This window comes from Crinia signifera, chromosome 6, assembly GCF_055691185.1.
Source record: "Crinia signifera chromosome 6, ASM5569118v1, whole genome shotgun sequence".
Taxonomy (NCBI): Eukaryota; Metazoa; Chordata; class Amphibia; order Anura; family Myobatrachidae; genus Crinia; species Crinia signifera.
The window spans coordinates 159,828,819-159,850,695 of record NC_139222.1 but is presented as its reverse complement, the minus strand read 5'-3'; the positions used below and the strand labels follow the sequence as shown (position 1 = coordinate 159,850,695).

The 21,877-nt window shown below is 44.8% G+C and overlaps 1 protein-coding gene across 3 annotated transcripts in view; it reads right to left on the bottom strand.

The window, feature by feature from the left end:
* Positions 1-21,877, bottom strand: part of LOC146008478 (mitochondrial tRNA methylthiotransferase CDK5RAP1-like) — a 72,012-nt gene that overhangs the window by 29,184 nt on the left and 20,951 nt on the right. Inside the window, exons 1-5 of one of the 3 annotated variants that reach the window (XM_083147811.1) lie at positions 7,890-7,942; positions 7,123-7,385; positions 6,796-6,899; positions 4,880-4,914; positions 195-295 (exon numbers count right to left, since the gene is read on the bottom strand). In XM_083147811.1, coding sequence (XP_083003937.1) covers positions 195-295; positions 4,880-4,914; positions 6,796-6,899; positions 7,123-7,385; positions 7,890-7,909 — 523 coding nt within the window. In that variant the 5' untranslated portion in view covers positions 7,910-7,942. Of the gene's footprint in view, positions 1-194; positions 296-4,879; positions 4,915-6,795; positions 6,900-7,122; positions 7,386-7,889; positions 7,943-21,877 lie in introns of those variants that run through there. The other 2 variants (XM_083147812.1, XM_083147813.1) reach the window with 2 other exon arrangements.

Below are 21,877 nucleotides of genomic sequence, written 5' to 3'. Positions count from 1 at the left end.
ACCTCTGCCCATTTTTAGAACTGTTTTGCTATGGTTCTAGATGCCTCTGAAATTATTTGGCAAGTAACGGCGTGGATACATTATCGAATCTGATTGAAGGAGCACCAGGTAGGTCCCATTCTCCTATTTTTGTTTGTTACATAATTACAAATATTAACGCCCCTGAGGTAAGATAATGTAAAATAAAAACATACCTAATAAACCAATCCTCAGGGGACCACGGGATTTGCATCGCTTTTGTTTTAGGGAAGCCAGTTGCTGTAGACGGTTCCAAATAGTCTGCTCTGCTTTGTCCCTGACAAAATATATCAGAGTTATTGCACACAGAGAACAAAGACTTTGTTGTTTAACTAATAACTTTAACCTCAATATGCAGTAAGTGGCATCTATTTATGCCTTTCCTATTTATTGATAATATTTAATGATGGATACAGGGGTAGATGTATGAAGCACTGATAAGGGAGAAGTGATAAATGTGGCTGGTACTTTATCACCAGCCAATTAGCTAATAACTGTATTAGTGTTCATTCTAGCACCCGCTATCTTTGAAAACCCATGCAGTTCCTGTTCCCTGCCTGGGGTGTCGCTGTCTGCTGTGGTGTTTCTAGCACAGGTCTGGTTTGCATATCAGTGCTGATATACAGACCACACTGTGCTAGAAGAACTACAGCAGACAGCGACACCCCAGGTAGGGAAGAGGAACTGCATGGATTTCCAAAGATAGCGGGTGCTAGAATGAACACTATGTAATATACTGTAAGACATAACAGAGCTTATCAAGTTAGTTTCTTAAGGCCCCCATACATTAGGCCGACTTGTCCTTAGGACAAGTCGGACCCAATACTCCTGTGAGCCGCCCGGCAGCTCCCCGGGAGGCTCACATACAATTTGGCACTTGATGAGCTGCAGCGGGCGGTGAGGGGCAGGGGGCGGGCGGTGAGGGGCATGGGGGCCGGTGGTGATCGGGGGCAGCAGTGGGGCGGGCAGCGGGGGTACTGAGTGCTGACCTGGGGGCGGTGTGGTCAGCAGCAGGGCTCATCAGGGGGACGCCGGAGCGGGCAGCGGGTCCTGACGCTGTAACTAGCCGGCGGCGCCTGTGTGTGATGATCTGGCCGGGCGCTGTGATCATTCACATACATCATTCAGCAGCGCTGCGGGACGGACGGGGCCGGGCAGTGGCGGGTATTATATTTTTAAAACACCTGTCAAATGACTAGCCGTTCTCCGATTGGCTGAGAGCTCTCAGCCAATGACTGACCGTTGGCTGAGAGCTCTCAGCCAATCAGAGAACGGCTAGTCATTTGACAGGTGTTTTAAAAATATAATACCAGCCACTGCCTGGCCCCGTCCGTCCCGCAGCGCTGCTGAACGATATATGTGAATGATCACAGCGCCCGGCCAGATCATCACACACAGGCGCCGCCGGCTAGTTACAGCGTCAGGACCCGCTGCCCGCTCCGGCGTCCCCCTGATGAGCCCTGCTGCTGACCACACCGCCCCCAGGTCAGCACTCACCGGCGCCGCCAGCTAACAGGGAGGTCGGATGTGATCGTATGTACTGACCGTCCGACCTCCCTGATCCGATCCGATGCGCACGGGACCGCGGATCGGATCAGATGTCACAGTCCTGCAATTTTGGGCCGATTTCACCCGGTTATCGGCACAAAGTGCCGAAATCGGATGAAATCGGCCCAAAATCGCATAGTGTATGGGGGCCTTTAGGGTGAGAGCTGGATTAAAATAAACAGCATCCACTTAACACTTTGTAAATAGAGTCAACAAAGCTATTGACAATTCAAGTATAAGTAGCTTACTAGCCACTAGCGGCAGAAGAACCAGAATGATGTGCCTGTAAAGGAACTAGCCTGGTGCCAGACTAGGAGGGACATATTTATTAAGGTGCGGGTTTCTAGAAGTGGAGATGTTGGCCATAGCAACCAATCAGATTGTACTTATCATTTATCTAGCACTTTTTAGAAAATAATACCTGGAATTTGATTGGTTGCTATGGGAAACAACACCTTTATAAACCTTAGGTTATATATATATCCCTAAAAGTGCCAAAAGCATTAAAAACTAAATACACAATGATGTAACTAAGGGCCTGATTAATGTAAGTAAGGGCCTCACTGAGCAGCCGTCGTTCGCGGCTTGCAGCTTAACGTTGCCCGCCCCTGCACTAGTCAGTCATCAGGCAACTAAGGAGAAGGACCAGACATTATAAAGAATATAGCCAGGGGTTAGCCAACCTCCAGGAAAAAATGATTGACATCATAACTTAAGGTATGCCATGGGGCCCGATCTGACCCGAGCGACCCGATTTTTGGGCTTTAAAGAAGTTTCTGTACAATTAAAAAATCGGTTGCATCGCATGCCATTATAATGGCATGCGATGCAACGCGCCCCGATTTTTACATTGGACCCAATGTTAAATGCCCCCCAGACCAGATTTTTAGTTGTATACCCACCCTGATGGTTAATTATTAAGTCAAATGCCCGCCCATTGTTAACACAACGCCACGATCAACGTCAACCCGAAGCGTGGCGAGCGCAGCGAGGCCGCGAGGGGCGGCGGTACGCGTCCTCCGACCTTTTCATACCCCCACTATCCACGTCGGCGTGGAGTTGATTTTATATAGTGTGGTGAGCCCCGCGAAGGGACGCGTAATACGTGTGAAGTAATGCGCGTCCGCTCGCCACACTATATAAAATCAACTCCACGCCGACGTGGATAGTGGGGGTATGAAAAGGTCGGAGTACGCGATTTGGTCGCATGCGATGCGACCGATTTTTCCGACCCAATGTTATACAATTCAAATCGGTGGCGCCGTGCTAGGAAACAAGTACCGTTTTTTTTTTTAGTCTGATTATATAATCGGCCTTTTCAATTAAAGTGTGGATTTTTCGCTTAGGTGAAATAGGTCATAGAAAAACACGCGGATCAGCAAAAAAAGATGCCTTTTTGACCCAAAACATTTAAATTAAATTGCATCAGCAAAACATAACTAAAAACGGGCGTAACCGCCCACAATTGAATTCACAAGCATCAATGATTATGTAACTGTGGGGTAGATGTATGAAGCAGTAATAATTGAGAAGCGATAAAGTGCCTGGTACTTTATCACCATCCAATCAGCTCCTAACTGTCCCTTTTTAAAACAAGCCTGTAACTTAACAGTCAGGAGTTGATTGGACGAAGTACCAACCACGTTATCACTTCTCCTCCCTTATCACTGCTTCATACATCTACCCCAGTGTTAGACAATATTTGGTTTCAGACCACCTTTCTCCAGAGCAATTTATGTATGTCCATGTTTATTTGTAGGCTACTTTGTTTCACACATTGCGTAGCACGTGGTCCGGCTTCAGACCTGATCCAGGCTTGTTCAGCAGGGGCCTAATTTCTCTCTGTTTCTATGGTGGGGGGGGGGGGTGTCTGTGCATGCACATATGAACTCCCCCTGTGTAAAGGCGTTCAGTGAATCTCACACTCACAAACGTTCGCACTGGTAGGGGGAGGGGGGTTTCAGGGTGCTGCATCAGGGAAACGCCTAGTGTTTTATGGGCCTTCCCATGAAAATGCTTGGCGTTCCCCTGGAAATGCAGGCGTGGCGTTCCCTGCTTTGAGTGGGTGGCTGACGTCACATGACGTTAGCGCCCACCCCTAATTCGGCGATCATTGGGCAAGATAAAAGTCAGTTCAGATTGACTTTTATATGTGAACGGCAGAAAAAAAAAATCATTCAATAATGAGCAAATTATTTTTTTGGCCAGGCGGCTGCATGCGAGGGGATATGTTCACGTACACATCAGGCCCTTTGTTTTTTTTCGGGTGCCGGACGGGGTCCCGACAGGCATTTACCCGACATCGGGATCCCAACTGTCAAAACATCGACAGCCGGGTTCCTGACGGTCACCTGTCACCTATTTTCCCTTGTGGGGGTCCATGACCCCCATAGAGGGAGAATAGAATCGGTGGTGAGCGTAGCGAGCCACCGTGCCCACAGCGTGGCGAGCGCAGCGAGCCCACAAGGGGCTTAGTTGCGCTCACCATGCTGTCTGAGTCCGGACAGTCGGGATCCCGACTGTCGGACCCCTGTACCAAACCCGTTTTTTTCATACAGCGCTCCTAGATGCGTTTTTAGCAACATTTTCTATTGGAGCGTGAGGATGCACCAACATGTGCCCAGTGTCAGAGGGGTGCTGCATCAGTGATTGTGAAGACTGGTATAAAAGGTAAGTTGAGATTTGGGACAGTATTCAATGAGGCCGTTTAACCCCCGCGCCGGCCACTCACCATATTCATTGTGCCGGGGAAGCCTCACTTTCAGATGACAGCGAGGTTTTCCCTAAACAGTGAGGCTCCTGGCTAATGCAGAGAGCCTGCTGCATTTAGCCGCAAGCTTCGCTGTTATGGTGGATGCACATGCCGTTTCCCCATCACTGCAAAAACCCAGCGAAGTGGAAACGGCGTGTGCAGTGGGTCAGTTGAATACTGACGGTGCAAGCTGTGACAGCGAGCAGTCAGCAATGCTCGCTGTCACAGCTCGCAAAAAGCATTGAATATGCTCCATTGTTGTATCCCTGATGAAGGGAAGAAAATGTTGTTGCATCAATGGCTGACACACTGCCTCCTGTTGTCCTCAAGAAAAGTGAAAAGTAAATTAAATAGTATTACAGATCTTTGTCTTTTAGAGATCATTTAGGCAAAGTTTTAAAACAGTTTGGACATTCATATAATATTATCATTAATAGTGTATTTGAATTCTCAGGCTGTTCAATTTTTTATATAAATTGGAAAAGCAAACTATGAGATGAATAACTAATCTGATAAACACAGGCATTGCATCAATAATAACATATTATTTTAAGTTTTTACCTTATAGAACAAGTAACCAGAAGGATCACATCAGCCTAAAAGGACAGGGAAAGAAATGTATCATTATAAAAAAAAAAAAACAGAAGATAAAAAAAAATATACGGTATATATTTATTTTGATTAAACGGGACAATGGATTTTTGTTGTTTTTTTTTTTTTTTTTTTTTACAGTAAATGGGTTAGTGGTTCCCAAACTGTGCACCGCAGCTCCCTGGGGTGCTGCGGCGCCAGTACTCAAAGAAACAGCCTAATCTCTTTTAATTATCCCCAGGTGGGTGCAGGGAGTGAACGCCGGGCGAGTCCAAGGAGTGAGTGACGGGAGGGGGTGGGGAGTGAGCTGGCCGCAGGAAGGGAGGAATGATGGCGCTTACCTGGGGAAGGGGAGGTACTATAAGTAATTTGTGAAGTTGGCCAGGTTGTGGGGGGGGGGGGGGGGGGTGCCCAGGGCAGTGTTGCATAGTAGGGAGTTATAGGGCTGGGTGGTGTTTGGCAGAGCCGGTTTAAGGTGGGGGCTCTGGGGGTTAGTACCCCTGGGCCCCCGCTCTAAAGAGAACACTGGCCCTGACAGATCGCTTAGCACACAGAGCTGACACATTGCTGTGTGCTGGGCGATCTTGCTGAAGCGCTCTGAGCGATCTAGCATCTCCCTGTCTGCAGGTCCCTTATGATGATCAGTTTTGCTCGGCTACTGCAAATGGCTACAAATGAACCAGATCTTCTTTAAACCACCAATCCTGCTATAAAAATCAATAGTATTTTATTTGTATGTGAATTTTCCACAAGGGTCACCTTGTTACCCATATTAATTATTTTGGCTTAGGGGTGCCTTGAAAAAGTCATGAAGGCCCAAAGGGTGCCTTGGACTGAAACGTTTGGGAACCACTGGGTTAGAGTATGAACAATAAACTGGAATCAAAATAATGTAATGTATACAATAAATGCTTTAATATAGATACAGTACATCAAATTATGCTTAACTGTAAATGAAAGGAACAACCTATTAACCCTTATATAAAGAAGCCTTAATAATGTAAAACCAAAAAAACAAATCGGCGCAACACAAATCGGCAGAAACAAAAACAAATCGATCAACATGGACACCATCTAAGTGTACCGATGAGCTCGCCATGCTTCAGTCACACTATTATAATCTCCTACCATGCCTTGGTGGATGGTATGGTATTAAATACCGTCTGTCGGCACATGTCGCCCTATTCAAATGAATAGGAATTTTGAAATCTCCTGCCTGCCGCCATCCTCTCTCCTGCCAGCAGTGGTGGTGCAAAAGAGGGTTGACGGAGGAGCACAAACACCCCTGATCATGGCCACACTGATTGATTAAAGACTTAGTGTTTACTCAATCTTTCGATGGCCATGATCAGAGGTGTTCTGGATTTTAAGGGAAATCGGATTGGATCCAATATCTATCCATGTATGGGCACCTAAAGCGCTCTGTAAAGAATACAAATTGACATGAGACTAATTTATTATTAGGGGATCTTCCAATAACACTTGACACTTAATACCTGCTGGGATGCTGGCACACCTCTGAACTCTGGGCTCTTACTGTTCCTGATACAGGGTTTCATTGGTTTACTATGTGATTTACATATAGATTTAGTTTTGCCATAAGTATTGGTGACATATATTATTGAAAATTATTGTATGATAGTTTTTGATAAGCTGTTGTGATTATTGCTGCTTTTTAACTTGTTTGAAAACCAAACACACTTTGCTGTACAGTACAGTATATGATGTTTTAATAAAAAAGTAAAAAAAAAGACTAATATTAGAGACTAAATATTATTGAGCAAATATCACTCACAATATTTTTATTTCGGCGTCTACTACATACATTACAGAGAATGTACATAAACCAATTCAATAGATAAGAGTTACCAGTCCTGTTCTCTTACCTCACCTGCTGTGTTAATTCGGACATATCCACTTTTCTGCAATATGGACCAGGCGATTTCTGTGTCACTAACATTCATCTGACATCCATAGGTCTCAAAATACACTAAAAAATGTAGGAGTGGACAACAGAGGGATTAATGCATTTTTTATGCATTTACAATGACAGGGCCCTCATTACATATGGTTCTCATTGACACAACTTTTCATCCACCTTGTATGCCCCAGTTAATTTGTCTATGCAAGTTTTCTTTTTCCTGCAATGCAATTACTTTCCCTCAATACAATAACACTGATTATAGTAAAGAGAGTGAAAATGTTTTACAGACCTTTGTTATTCACTGGCGGTATGCTCTCTGTTATATAATGAGGTGCATCTTCTTCCACAGAGGGATATAGAGTAGGAGAGGAATTGGCAAAAAAATCGTTTAGACGTGGCCCTGATGCCAGTCTGGAACTAAACTCTTCCTTCCTAGCTGTGCTTTTCTGAGCACAAGAGATGCTGGACGATAGACATCTATGGGAAAGCCATACTTTAACTCTGGAAAGAACGCGATATAGTTTCATGGGTTCCATGAGTGACAAACAATGCCTACAGTACAAAAAATAAAACACAAAAAAATGTTAGCTTTGAAATTAACTATAAAATCCTGAAACTGAGGAATAAAGGTTGTTTATCAACTTCTTATGGTGTGTACACATGGTGCAAGTACCATGTAATGCGATCCCGGTGCGATCAGATCGCATCGCACAGCATGCATGTGATCTTCATACAACTTTAAATATATAGTGCACATCTGCACTTTATAGTCAATGCAGCCAAGACTTTCTGCTTGCGATACATGAATGCACATTGGGATCGCAAGGGTTAAAAACCCATGTGATCTGGATGAGATTTTGACTATATAGTCAAAATCTCATGCAGATTGTACCCATTTGTGCACACCATTAGACCTGAGGGGAAGCTATTTACATTTATGAATATAAATTAACCATTCATTCAATATTATTATTATTATTATTATTATTATTATTATTATTATTATTATTATTATTATTATGGACAAGCAGCAAGGGAAGCATGGATGGAACAAACCTTGGTCTAGAAACGGGCATTCGATCACACCCCAAGTCATAATAAACCTTGCTTTAGCTGTATACAATGTTTATGCTGAAACACAAATATTTTAACATTTCACTAAAGATTCATTAGTAATACTGCAGTACTAAATGCAATATGCCGCTGGCAATAAAGATCGTTATTACTAGAGACAGGATTATATGCATTTGCATATTTGCATATGCATTCGCATATTTTGCCCATTCTCACTTGTTATTGCATATTTTACCTAAAATCTAGTGATGGTGCATATTTTAGGACCCACCACCTTTCCATCCACGAATCACAGCACTGATTTGCCCTCCTGCTGGCCAGTTAGTGGTAGAGTGTGCAGGCCGGACCAATATGTGCGCAGTGTGGGGGCCATTGCTCTAGGCAAATAAAATAAAAGTCAGTCGGGGCAGGTTATGCCACAAAGCTCCTGAACCTTTGCCTGCCCCTGTCCTGGGACTTTGCGCCAAGAGAGAGACTTCTGCAGCAGAGGAGGTGGGCAGAAGGATTGTGAGGAAACTCCGGGTCACAGTGAGTATGCGGCGCAGGGAGAAAGCCTTCCACTGCGCCACTTTCACATGCTATGCTGACATTTGATCCATCGGCGCTGGAGATGAGGGTATGTGTAGTTGATAACAGAAGAGCCTAGGGCGCTGCAGTGTGCTGTAGCAGCCTGGAAGAAAAAAAATCCTGTGTACAGCACTAAACATCTGCAGATGCTGTGGGCCTATTTTTGAGGTTTATTTGCAACTGGCTGCTGATTTTTAAATAAATAAGTTAAAAATGACTTTTTTCCATTATTTAATGTAGCATATTTTAACACTTTTCATGCATATTTTAAGTATTTTTCATGCATATTTGCATGCATATTTCAAGCTTTTTATATTGCATATAATCCTGTCTCTACTTATCACACATCAGGGTGACTGTACTATTAAAAATCGGGTCTGATCGCATCGCATGCATGGTGGCTACCGCAATTACAGTAGTTCCTATGCTTTAACTCCCACTACATTACATCTGCCCTTATTTTGTGTTTCACATCTATACACAGTACAGGTTGAGTATCCCGTATCCGAGTATCCGTTATCCGAATTATTCCAAAAACCATACATTCCAGAAAGTGGGAAAAAAAATTTTTTTTGCTAAAAACTCACTAGGGACATTTTTAACAGCACTACTGGTGACATAATATGTAACTGGCACTATATATGTGTAAGAAAATGATTTCTTGGCATTCAAATTCAATATCTGAGATATTACACAAATTTTGTTTCATGTTTTGAAACCTTGTTTTTTGAACAAATAAAATATATTTGTGTGTATTTTATGTGGTAATAAAATATATTTGTGTGTATTTTATGTGTTTATACAGCATACATGCAAGATACTTCAAAATACATAATTGAAATATTAAAATATTCCGAAATACGGAATAATCCGTTATCCAAAATTCTCCTGGTCCCGAGCATTTTGGATACGGGATACTCAACCTGTACTACTTTTCCAGCCTCTGAAAGAATCTTGTACACATGTCCTATCTCGTGCATCAAAAGAACAGGTCTAGTGAGCTCATATTCAGGAACTAGTACATTGCTTGCAGACGGCAAAGCATATTAAACTAAAAGTAAATAGCAGTTAAATATCTAAATGTCAATTCTACCCCTAAGCAAAAACCCCAAGTGACTTCTGACGGAACCTGGATGAAGTTCTGAGAAGTGTAAAAGGGAGTTTCACCTACAGCCAAAGAAAGAACAAACTAAAACTGTTGCTTACTGTAAATATGAAATTGCTTCTCTTCTAATTACCAAATAGCAGTTTGAAGGCTTGCACAAACAGACCAAGCTAAAACCTTTTACTTACTTAGAAATGGTCATTCATGTGCTGTCTTGCTAGAACCACTGGCCTTTTAAATATAAGGTAGAAATACAATCTGAAGACTCTTAAATAAATAATCCCCCTAGAGAAGGCATTCCCATCCACAGTCCTCAAGGCACACTATGGTCTAGGTTTTAGTGATATCCATTCAGTTACTGAATTAGAACTTCAGCTATTTTGATTTAGCCACATATGCTGAATCCTGGATATCATTAAAACCTCGTTCACACGCCGCTTTTCATTTTCTATAGAATCCCGACTTGATAGGTATCAAATCGCACGGTGCCGTCTTGCCTATTCGATTTTGGTGCCGCAGGACTGCGCTTTGGGATTGAATCGTGATCGAATGCGGTGAAAATTTTGTTTTGCCTATATAAGCAAAAGTGAATCGTGTGTACAGGGTTGATGTGAGCTTTGAGGACCGAGGTAGGGAATGCCTGCCGCCCTAGATGGTATAAACTGTATGTCACGACCACCATATCTGCCACTCATGCCTCCCATGCCATGGCTGCCCCTGGGGTTCCTAACAGGGTAATTCAGATCCTGGCACTCATCTCCGCTGTCAGTTCCCTTGTTACTGGGTTGTGTGATGTCACGCTGTCATCTCATGGTGACAGTGGTAGCGTGCGCGCCGGTGACATGCGGGACCTGGACGGCGTGGGGCCTGAGTTGCCATAGTGTTCTGTGTCCTGTCTGGGTCTGGCTGGACACGCTGGCTGGTGCATGCTGCATACACTTCCTGCTTCTGAAACCTGTCACCCCCCCCCCCCCCCTGGCGGCGGCCATCTTGTTGGTTTCTCCTATCAGGCTGCACTGCCAATTTCCATTCAACCAATCACAGTGCAGCTCTCCCTTCAAATACTGACTTGCTGGGCCAAACCAGCAGTCAGTACAATGATGTCCTTATACTAGGCATCTGACTCTCCTTGCTGCTGGTAGCGCTGCTACTTCTTGTTCCAGAGACTCTATCCGGTATCCTGCTACACCCGCTGTTTTCAACCGTCCAATCATCCAACCATCCAATCTTTCATTCATCCAATTCGGCAATACACTCATCCAATTCTTCAAGTTTTCATTTATTTCTTCAAACCTTCAAGTCTAGTCATCTCTTCATCCCAATCACCTGCAAGCTCTACAATAAGTATTGCATATCATTGACTTTGTTTACTCATTATCTACAGTATTATCCTTGTGCCATTCCTCATCTTCTGTACCATCGAATCTTTATTAAAACTGTTTTTTTTTTTATCCAATTGCCGTTCTCCCTTCTGTCGTCTATGCAAAAACCATATATCAAAGCACCTAGCCTCCGTTTCACTCCAGCCGGTGCTACCGGAAACATGACAGTTTGTACTGACTCCATGGACGCAGCATCAGGTCAGGAGCGAGGAGCTCCCGTTCAACAGCTAGTGGCTCGCCTGGATCAACAGGAAGCCACACAGGAGCAAGTTTTCCATGCCCTCCAAGACCTGTCAAAAAGACTGGACAATATCCAAAGCTGGAAGCTGTAGATGAGTCACTGCTCATCTACAGCTTCCTACCCCAACCAAATTTGATGGCAATTCAAAAAACTGTAGAGGCTTCATAAATCAGTGTGAAATTCACTTTGAACCTCAATCTTCTTACTTCCCTACAGACAGCACCAAAGTTGCTTATGTGATATCACTACTTACCGGCTCTGCCCTCAATTGGGCATCTCCCTTATGGGAAAAGGCAGATCCACTGCTGTCGGACTATGCTCGGTTCATTAGCACCTTCAAAATCATCTTCGATGAGCCAGGATGAATTAGTTCAGTTGCCACTGAAATATTACGCCTACGTCAAGGTTCCAGGACTGTGGGTCAATACTTAATCCAATTTAAAATCCTTGAAGCTGAGCTAGCATGGAACGAGGAGGCCTTCCTTGCGGCTTTCCTAAATGGTCTCGCCAATAAATTAAAGACGAACTGACGGCTAGAGACTTGCCTTCCAAATTGGAAGATCTAATCTCCTTGTGCACTAAGATTGATCTAAGACTCAGAGAGAGGCATCAAGAGAGGAACCAAGTATCTCCCAGTCTAATTCTCCCCATATCCAAACCTCCATCAGTACCGACAGAGGAACCCATGCAAGTCAACCGTTTCAAGTTGCCTTCAGCCTAACGAAGACGTCGGCATGACAAACACCTCTGTCTCTATTGTGCTAATCCTCAGCATTCCAAGGATTCTTGTCTGAAGAGACCGGGAAATGCCAGAACCAACCTGTAAGAGAGAAGGCAGTTTAGGGGTTGTTATTACCTCTCCCAATTCTAAACACTGTATTCTCCAAGTGTCACTACAAGTCAAACATCAGCTGCGACAGTTATCAGCACTCCACGATTCCGGAGCAGCACAAAGTTTTATCACTGCTGAAATCGTTAAACGTTGGCAACTACCTACTGTTCCCCTTCAGCGTCCAGTATATCTAACTGCTGTAAATGGAAGTCGTATATTAGGAGAGACTGTTACCCTTCAAACCCAACCTTTAACTCTGCAATTCGGCCTGTTGCATGTAGAGAAAATATAGTTCTTTGTCATACCCAAGTCCTCCTACTAAATTGTTTTGGGCCTCCCCTGGTTGTGTGCCCATAATCCCAGTATCAATTGTGTTACGTCCCAGGTCCTAGCGTGGGGTGCATCTTGCACCAAGTTCTGTCTCAAATCGGTGACGCCCTCACGTCAAGTCTCCGTTCAAATTCCAGAAGGGTTACCTACCTCATATCAAGACTTCGCTGATGTATTCTCCAAAAAAGCTACTGACAAGTTACCTCCTCTTCGACCATGGGATTGTCCCATTGAGTTACTGCCAGGCAAGAATCCTCCACGAGGCCGTACGTATCCCTTGTCATTACCAGAAACACAGTCAATGTCTGAATACATAAAGGAAAACCTAGCCAAAGGGTTTATTCGTCCTTCATCTTCTCCTGCTGGAGCTGGGTTTTTCTTTGTCAAAAAGAAAGATGGAGGGTTACGGCCTTGTATTGACTACCGTGGCCTAAATGAAATCACCATTAAAAATCGTTATCCACTACCACTCATTACAGAACTTTTCGATCGTATTAAGGGAGCGACCATCTTCACTAAATTAGATCTGCGTGGAGCCTACAACTTAATCCGCATTCGTGAGGGAAATGAATGGAAAACTGCTTTTAATACCAGAGATGGACACTATGAGTATCTTGTTATGCCTTTTGGGTTGAGTAATGCCCCAGCAGTTTTTCAGTCCTACATGAACGAACGATCCTCTTCTCCAAAATGGGGAAAGCTGGGTATATATACCGTACGCCCCTTAAAGTATAAGAGGGCTCCTCTTCTCCGAATGTGTGAGCTCAATTGAATCACACGAGTGGACACCAAGATCAAAGGACTGTACAGGTTCTTCAAACGTCCGTCTCAAACAATGGTGACCCAAAATAAAGATAATGGGGAGGTATAGTGTAAAATCATTTATTTGAGGTGAAATAACATTAAAAATGGAGGACAAAGAAACCAAATGGCATGTTACCGTCTGAGGTGGAGAACAGAGAAATAAATCAAAGTTCTCAAATAGATCAAAAGTAGGCAGGGCAGGTAAGGCTCGGTAAATGCAAGACGTTTCCACAAGGATCCTCCACGATTTGGTCCAAATAACTCCAAACGCATTTTCGATTGCTTATGCAATCTTTCTCAAGGAGATAATCTTGTGGATCCTTGTGGAAACGTCTTGCATTTACCGAGCCTTACCTGGAAGTAGCGTGGGTTGTTTTTCCTGGGACCAGCCCTGCCTACTTTTGATCTATTTGAGAACTTTGATTTATTTCTCTGTTCTCCACCTCAGACGGTAACATGCCATTTGGTTTCTTTGTCCTCCATTTTTAATGTTATTTCACCTCAAATAAATGATTTTACACTATACCTCCCCATTATCTTTATTTTGGGTCACCATTGTTTGAGACGGACGTTTGAAGAACCTGTACAGTCCTTTGATCTTGGTGTCCACTCGTGTGATTCAATTGAGCTCACCCATTCGGAGAAGAGGAGCCCTCTTATACTTTAAGGGGCGTACGGTATATATACCCAGCTTTCCCCATTTTGGAGAAGAGGATCGTTCCCCCATATAGAGGAACGTATAAGTTGGCGCCAGTGGAGGAGATATCAATATTTTCTTTCACGCATCTTTTGTTTCTGTGGTTCCAGGGTTACCACATCATTGATATCACCCCCACAAGGCAGCCCATTTAGCGCACATCCACCATCAAATCTCTCCCTTTGCTACATGAACGAACGTTTCCGAAATTTTCTGTATAAGCATGTTGTGGTCTACCTCGATGATATTCTCATATTTGCCAGTAATCGTCAGGAGCATCAGGAACTTGTTCGAGAGCTACTGTCACGTCTTAGAAAAAATCTTCTTTTTTGTAAATTGGAAAAATGTATTTTTGAGGTATCATCCATACCCTTTCTAGGGTATATTGTGTCAGGCTCAGGTCTAGAAATGGATCCAGCCAAAGTAGAGGCAATTCAGTCATGGCCTCAACCTCACACTCTCCGAGGGGTCCAAAGGTCCCTCGGATTCGCTAATTACTATAGGAAATTCATCAAAGGATTTTCTACAATTGTTGCCCCCATCACTGCGCTCACTCGTAAAGGTGCCAAACCCTCCAACTGGGATCCTGAAGCTTCCAAAGCCTTTACCATCCTCAAGAGAAAATTCATCACAGTGCCAGTTCTGGCTCAACCAGACCTCACATTACCCTTTGCATTAGAGGTTGAAGCCTCTGCCATTGGTGTAGGAGCTGTACTCTCTCAGGCAAAAGGAGACGGACAATTACATCCCTGTGGGTTTTTCTCTAAAAGGTTCTCCCCGGCTGAACTGAATTATGCCATAGGCGATCAGGAACTGTTGGCCATCAAGATGGCACTAGAAGAGTGGCGTTATTTACTAGAGAGGCAGCTCATGTCATTAATGTTATTACTGATCACAAAATTTGCTTTATCTATAAAATGCGCAATGTCTCAACCCTCGGCAGGCCAGATGGGCATTGTTCTTTGCCAGATTTAACTACAAATTTTATTTTTCTCCAGAAGCAGATGCTCTTTCTAGGTCATGGGAGACAGAGGAGCAGTCCAGATCCTTTGAGGGAAGTCCAATTATGGATACTCATGCCTTCGCTACAACCACAGTGCAAGTATTTGTGCCTCTAGGTAAAACCTTTGTTAGACCTAATTCTAGGAGTCAAGTTCTGCGGTTTGCCCACGACTCTAAATTCTCCGGGCATCCAGGGGTTCAAAAGACCTATGAATTCTTGTCGCGGAAGTATTGGTGGCCTTTCATACCTCTGAAGATATTACCTTGAGCTCCAAAACTAGCAAATCTATTCATAAAAGAGATTTTCCGAGTCCATGGACTACCCGAGGAGATCGTGTCTGATCGAGGGGTACAGTTTGTCGCTAAATTCTGGCGAGCATTGTGTAAATTCCTTAAAATTCAGCTCAATTTTAGTACAGCCTACCATCCACAATCTAATGGCCAAACAAAGAGAGTCAATCAGGACATTCTTACGCTTACATATGTCCTCTTCCCAGGATGATTGGGTCGAGGTTTTGCCATGGGCTGAATTTGGCCATAATAATCAGTATCATTCATCTGCTGCTTCCACTCCTTTCTTTATTAACTATGGCTTCCATCCCAAGGTTCCTGATTTCCAGCGGCTCCCGTCGACATCTGTGCCAGTGGTAACCTTAACTCTTCAGCAACTTCGTCATCACTGGAGGAAGGTCAGGAAATCCTTGGTCAGTGCCTCACAAAGGTACAAAAGATTTGCAGATAGAAAGAGAGCAGTTCCGATCCTGAAAGTAGGTGATATGGTATGGCTGTCCACTCGAAATCTTTGCCTTCGGGTTCCTTCAATGAAGTTTGCACCTCGGTTTATCGGTCCATTCCCGATCACACAGCTCATCAACCTGGTTGCCTACAAATTGAAAGTGCCTCATTATTTAAGGGTTCCTAACTCGTTTCATATCTCTTTGCTCAAACCATTAATTCTGAATAAATATCATGCTGGTCTTTCCAAATCTCCAAAAGTCTTTACTCACAGGGGCATGGAATACGAAGTGGCTCGCATCCTGGACTCTCGTATAAGGTACAAAAGACTACAGTACCTAGTGGACTGGAAAGGCTATGGCCCGGAAGAGAGGTCTTGGACCAATGCCACAGAGGTACACGCACCCAGATTAATCAAAATTTTCCACAGGACATGTCCAGCTAAGCCTAAGGAGTGTCCTGGGGCCACTCGTAAAGGGAGGGGTGCTGTCACAACCACCATATCTGCCACTCAGGTCTCCCATGCCATGGCTGCCCCTGGGGTTCCTAACAGAGTAATTCAGACCCTGGCACTCACCTCCGCTGTCAGTTCCCTTGTTACTGTGTTGCGTGATATCACGCTGTCATCTCATGGTGACAGTGGTAGCATGCGCGCCGGTGACATGCGGGACCTGGACGGCGTGGGGCCTGAGTTACCATAGTGTTCTGTGTCCTGTCTGGGTCTGGCTGGACACGCTGGCTGGTGCATGCTGCATACACTTCCTGCTTCTGAAACCTTATTCATCCAATCATCCATTTAATCATCCAATTCGGCAATCCAATCATCCAATTCTTCAGGTGCGTACCCACGGTACGATTCATGTCTCGTCCGATATCATATACGATTTCACGGGAACGCATTATAGGCTAAAAAGCATCAGATTTGGACTGAAATTAATGTACGATCTGCAAACGATATATTATACGATCTGACGTCACAGCTAGTAGGCTAGATCCTGGACGATCAGTGTCCTTACCTATTTGCATAATGGGCAGGGATTTGAAAAAATAACAAAACCCTCATTGGCAGGCTGTAGAAGTGGGTGTTTATGTTTGCAGGGTTGTATCAAGGCTCAGCAGCCATTTTAAAATCATTGCATTTGTGCAGAGTGAATAGTTTGGATTTCTTCTCCAGATTATTGCAGCTTGTGTGCTAATAAACCTTTTCCAAGGTCAATAATGGATCCTTTTCATTATAATTTGCTGGCAGCGTATGCAGGAGCTGCTGTGATAGCAGAGAGGGAGAGCTCTAATGATGTTAGAGGAAAAGGCCGCAATAGGGCAAGGCGATCCTGCTGGACCAAGCATTGGCTTTTACAGAGGGATACTCTCTCTCATATGCCACTACTTGTCCAGATTCGCGAAAACAACCCAGTAGACTACCGTAACTACCTGCGGATGGATGAAAATACATTCCAGGAACTGCTGGGACTGGTGAGGCCATATATCCAAAGACAGGATACCACCATGCGGAGGGCAATACCTGCAGAGGAGAGGCTAATAGTCACTCTGCGTTTCCTGGCAACAGGTAGATCCCTACTGGATCTGAAGTTTGGGTCCTTGATTTCACCTCAGGCTTTGGGGCGTATAATTCCTGAAACCTGCAGGCAGTGGCGTAGCTTGCTTTGTGGCGCCCCCCCCCCCCCGCCGTTAATGGGGGGGCGCCTCCCCCTCGGCCTCCCTCCCTCCCCGGCCGCCCGTGCCCCCCCATCGCCGCAGGCTTACCTGTCTGCGCTGCAGCGCGTCCCGGCTCCCCTCCTGGCTTCAATTAATTCTATGCAGATGGACCACGATAAAATGGCCGCCGCCATACCGCAGACAGTTTCAGAGAACTGTCTGCTTTATGGGGCGCCATTTTATCGTGGTCCGTCTCCATAGAATTGATTGAAGCCAGGAGGGGAGCCGGGACGCGCAGACAGGTAAGCCTGCGGGGGATGGGGGGCGGGGGCATTACTATAGCACCGCAGCCCCCCCGGCGCCCCCACATGCACAGCGCCCCCCCCCCCGCGACTGAGGGGGCTGCGGTGCTATAGTTACGCCACTGCCTGCAGGGCCATATATGCTGTCCTCAAGGCACAATACTTGAAGGTAAGGACAATTTAAAAGTCACATTAGTTGAAAATATGTATTCACAGCATCCTCTGTAGAGTATATGCTAATGCACATGGTCCCATTGTGTTCCCACTTAATTGCTTTATTTGAAGTGTCCTTTGTTCTCTATGTGTGCTCCCCTCATGCTCTGAAAGCAGCAGCAGTCATATACCTAGAGAATTGTGCACATACCAAATACATTGTTTAATGTTGTAAAATCTCCAAACCTGACACCGCTTATGATTGCCGGCCGGGGCAGCGGCAGGGCTTATGCTTACGGAGATGAGGAGGGGGAGAGACGCGGGGGGTGGGCCATAACTCTGTGGTGGGTTTTGCTGGTCCAGGACAAATCTGCCCTGGTTGGTTTGTTGTACCCCAGTAAAACACAACAAACAAGGGCTTAATACAGGCCTGTGCAACCGGTGGCTCTCCAGATGTTGTGAAACTACAAAAAACATCATGCCTTGCCACAGTTTAGCAATAAGGAAGGGAGTGTTTAAACTGTGGCAAGGCATGCTTGGATTTGTAGTTTCACAACATCTGGAGAGCCACAGGTTGGCCTGTCCATCCTTAATATATCTCATGCATGGTTTGCAAAGTATAATTATCTTGAGAAGTGTGTACTGTCAATCAAATTTCCTCCTTGGGAAGGCTCTATTTTGACCATCAACAATGAAATATGCTATAAAGTTATGTTAATATGAACCTCAAATTAAATAAAATTTTCCTCAAACTTCTTTTCTAGTTCCCTACTACTCGTGAGGAATGGCAAGGTATTGCGGCTGATTTTGAGACCAGATGGAACTTTCCCAACTGCGGAGGGGCCATCGATGGGAAGCATGTCCGCATTACACAGCCACCCAAATCGGGTTCCTTGTACTATAACTATAAGGTTTTTTTTAGTGTAGTACTGCTTGCGATAGTTGATGCCAATTAAGAATTTGTTTATGTGGATGCAGGGCCGGCGCCACCACTAGGCAGCTTCAGGCATTTGCCTAGGGCGTCGGCCACTAGAGGGTGGTACCGAGTTGCAGGATAGAAGAAGGAAAGCACAGCACAAAAAGCAGCGCTACCAATTAAAGATGAGTGAATCAGATATCAAAAAGTAACAACAATTTATTAAAAACAATAATTAAAAATACATATATAGCAGCATTAATTATCCCATAGCATATGCATCACAAGTGGGCACAAATGAAGTGTGTGCACATAAACATTTGAAATAATGGCAATAAAAGGTGACCAGATCTCACGTGTCGGTATTCTACCCCGTCCGGGGTGGAGGATTAAAGTCCCGCACTGTCCACACTAGGTAGTCCCATATGAATTGGCGGAGTCCAGAGTAACGGCGATTTGTATTCCTGTGGGCTCACCGAGGGAGTGGCTGTTGTTATATGAGCCTACCTTCAACCTCGCGGCCAGATATCCAGGTAACGTCCAAGTTGGTGATGAATTAAGCCGTGGACTTCCAGGTGTTGTTTGGGAAAGATGGTGGTCAGGTAATTGAGCAGGAACCTCCAAAGTGTAGGTTGAGATCTTGGTATCAAGGGGGGGGCCAACGCGTTTCGCTGTCCAAACGTCAGCCTTGACAAAGCTGACGTTTGGACAGAGAAACGCGTTGGCCCCCCCTTGATACCAAGATCTCAACCTACACTTTGGAGGTTCCTGCTCAATTACCTGACCACCATCTTTCCCAAACAACACCTGGAAGTCCACGGCTTAATTCATCACCAACTTGGACGTTACCTGGATATCTGGCCGCGAGGTTGAAGGTAGGCTCATATAACAACAGCCACTCCCTCGGTGAGCCCACAGGAATACAAATCGCCGTTACTCTGGACTCCGCCAATTCATATGGGACTACCTAGTGTGGACAGTGCGGGACTTTAATCCTCCACCCCGGACGGGGTAGAATACCGACACGTGAGATCTGGTCACCTTTTATTGCCATTATTTCAAATGTTTATGTGCACACACTTCATTTGTGCCCACTTGTGATGCATATGCTATGGGATAATTAATGCTGCTATATATGTATTTTTAATTATTGTTTTTAATAAATTGTTGTTACTTTTTGATATCTGATTCACTCATCTTTAATTGGTAGCGCTGCTTTTTGTGCTGTTTTTTCTATATATTTTTGGGGACTGACCCTCCCCATTCAAGCAGCTGCTTCAGATTGAGGTCACAACACTTTAAGCGCTCCTATGAGTATACACACTAGTGTCTACTCAAATTCTTTTGTACACAATAGAAGAAGGAAAGCAGCTGCCGCGCGAGGAGCAGGAGGAAAGCACCCGCCAGAGGAACAGAAAGAAAGCAAGCAGCCAGCCACCAATCATTCATCCCAGCCTTCAGGGAAAGTGCAGGTGAGGCGCAAACCCCACCCCCCACCTACACACTCCTGGAGCTGGGCAGTGTTATCACTCGAGGTAGCGCCCGCACCCCTGCCCCCGGAGCTAGTCTTCGGCGGGAGGTAGCGTTCGCACCCCCCCGCTTCCTGAAGCTGATCAGTGTCATCGGCGGAGGTAGGGCCCTCACCCCCCCTTGCCCCCTGGAGCGGATCAATGTCATCAGTGGGAGATATCGCTAATTGGAGTGCGGGGCCGCCTGTCACTTATATCCCCGCCCCCTTTGCACATCACCCGGTCACGCTGTCTTGGATGAAAGGAGGAAGCTCCGTGTCCATCAGGAAAGTCAAGTGCAGCAGCCCTTGCCTCTTTCTGTGCTGTGCTCCTCTGTCACACCGTCAGCAGTGTCCAGTATGCAGAATCTGGAGTGGAGACAGTGCTGGCCGGGAGGCCAGCATTGTCATCGGCATCCAATATATACAATATATACACACACACACACATGAGATATGGAATGCTCCCTTATTGTTTTTTCACCTATCATGGTTGCTGAAAAACAATAAATAAATAAATAAATAATGCCTCTTTCCTAAGGGTTAATTGGGGGGGGGGAGTTGGCAGAGGCTTTGCCTAGGGTGCCAAGAACCCTTGCACCGGCCCTCTGTGGATGTGGGTAAAAATAGCAGGGCATCAGATGGAGGTTCCCTGAAAGACACTCTTTTTTACCAGCACCTTGTCACAAACCGCCTAAACCTCCCTTCTAGTGATGAATGCCAAAAAGGACTAAATTTTGTTTTCTTAGCTGACGAGGCATTCGCACTCCATGAGCACATCATGCGGCCCTATCCTCAGAGAGTGCTTAATCAGGAGCGTCGTATTTTTAATTACAGGCTTTGCAGGGCGCGACGCACTGTGAAAAACGCCTTCGGGATAATGAGCAACAAGTTCAGGATTTTCCACAGTGCAATCAATATGCGCATCGACAAAATCCAATGGATAGTGCTTGCATGTTGTGCCCTGCATAATTTTTTGAGGCGCAAGGCAAGACACGAAATACCAGTAGTGTCAGAACCGGAACCAGCACACCAGCCTCAGGACATCGATGGGTGGATCTCCCTTAATGCCAACCCACTGGCACATGGGTCTTCACAGCGTGCAAAGCAGGTCAGAGACCAGTACCTGGCCTACTTCAATGGAGAGGGTGCATTGGACTGGCAGCTTCAAGCAATTGCCTGATACAGAACCAGCTATTTGTACACATTAGTTTACTTACTGCAATGTTCCCAAAATTTGCATGTGTTCTATTTTTGGGTCAAATAATATGTTTGAAGTATTAAAAATGTTTAGATTACTTTTACATAAAGTTTGTTAAATGTTACCAACATGTCTGGTGATTTTTTTTTAAAAACCAATAGTCGTAGTTGAATGGTAGTATACTACACAGAATGTCACGTATTTATCAATACCTTTTTAAAAAGTACTAATTTACAAGAACAACAAAGTTTTGCTGATAACAATATTTATTGCCCTTTCAACAAAAACTTGCAACCAGACAATATAGATCTTTTTTTACAAATTTAAATGAACCATGAAGTGTTTTATGATCTAAAAACTAAACTTCCAAGTAAGGTGTACCAAGAACTTTACATTAAGCGAGATATCGCAACTACCTAAAGGCTCAGCATAAACTTGTAGATATCAGGAACAGAGATATCTCAACTACCCAAAGGGTCTGCATCTATGATAAAATTTACAACTAGTACAGATCAGGCTCACCCAGGAGAGTGGCCTGTG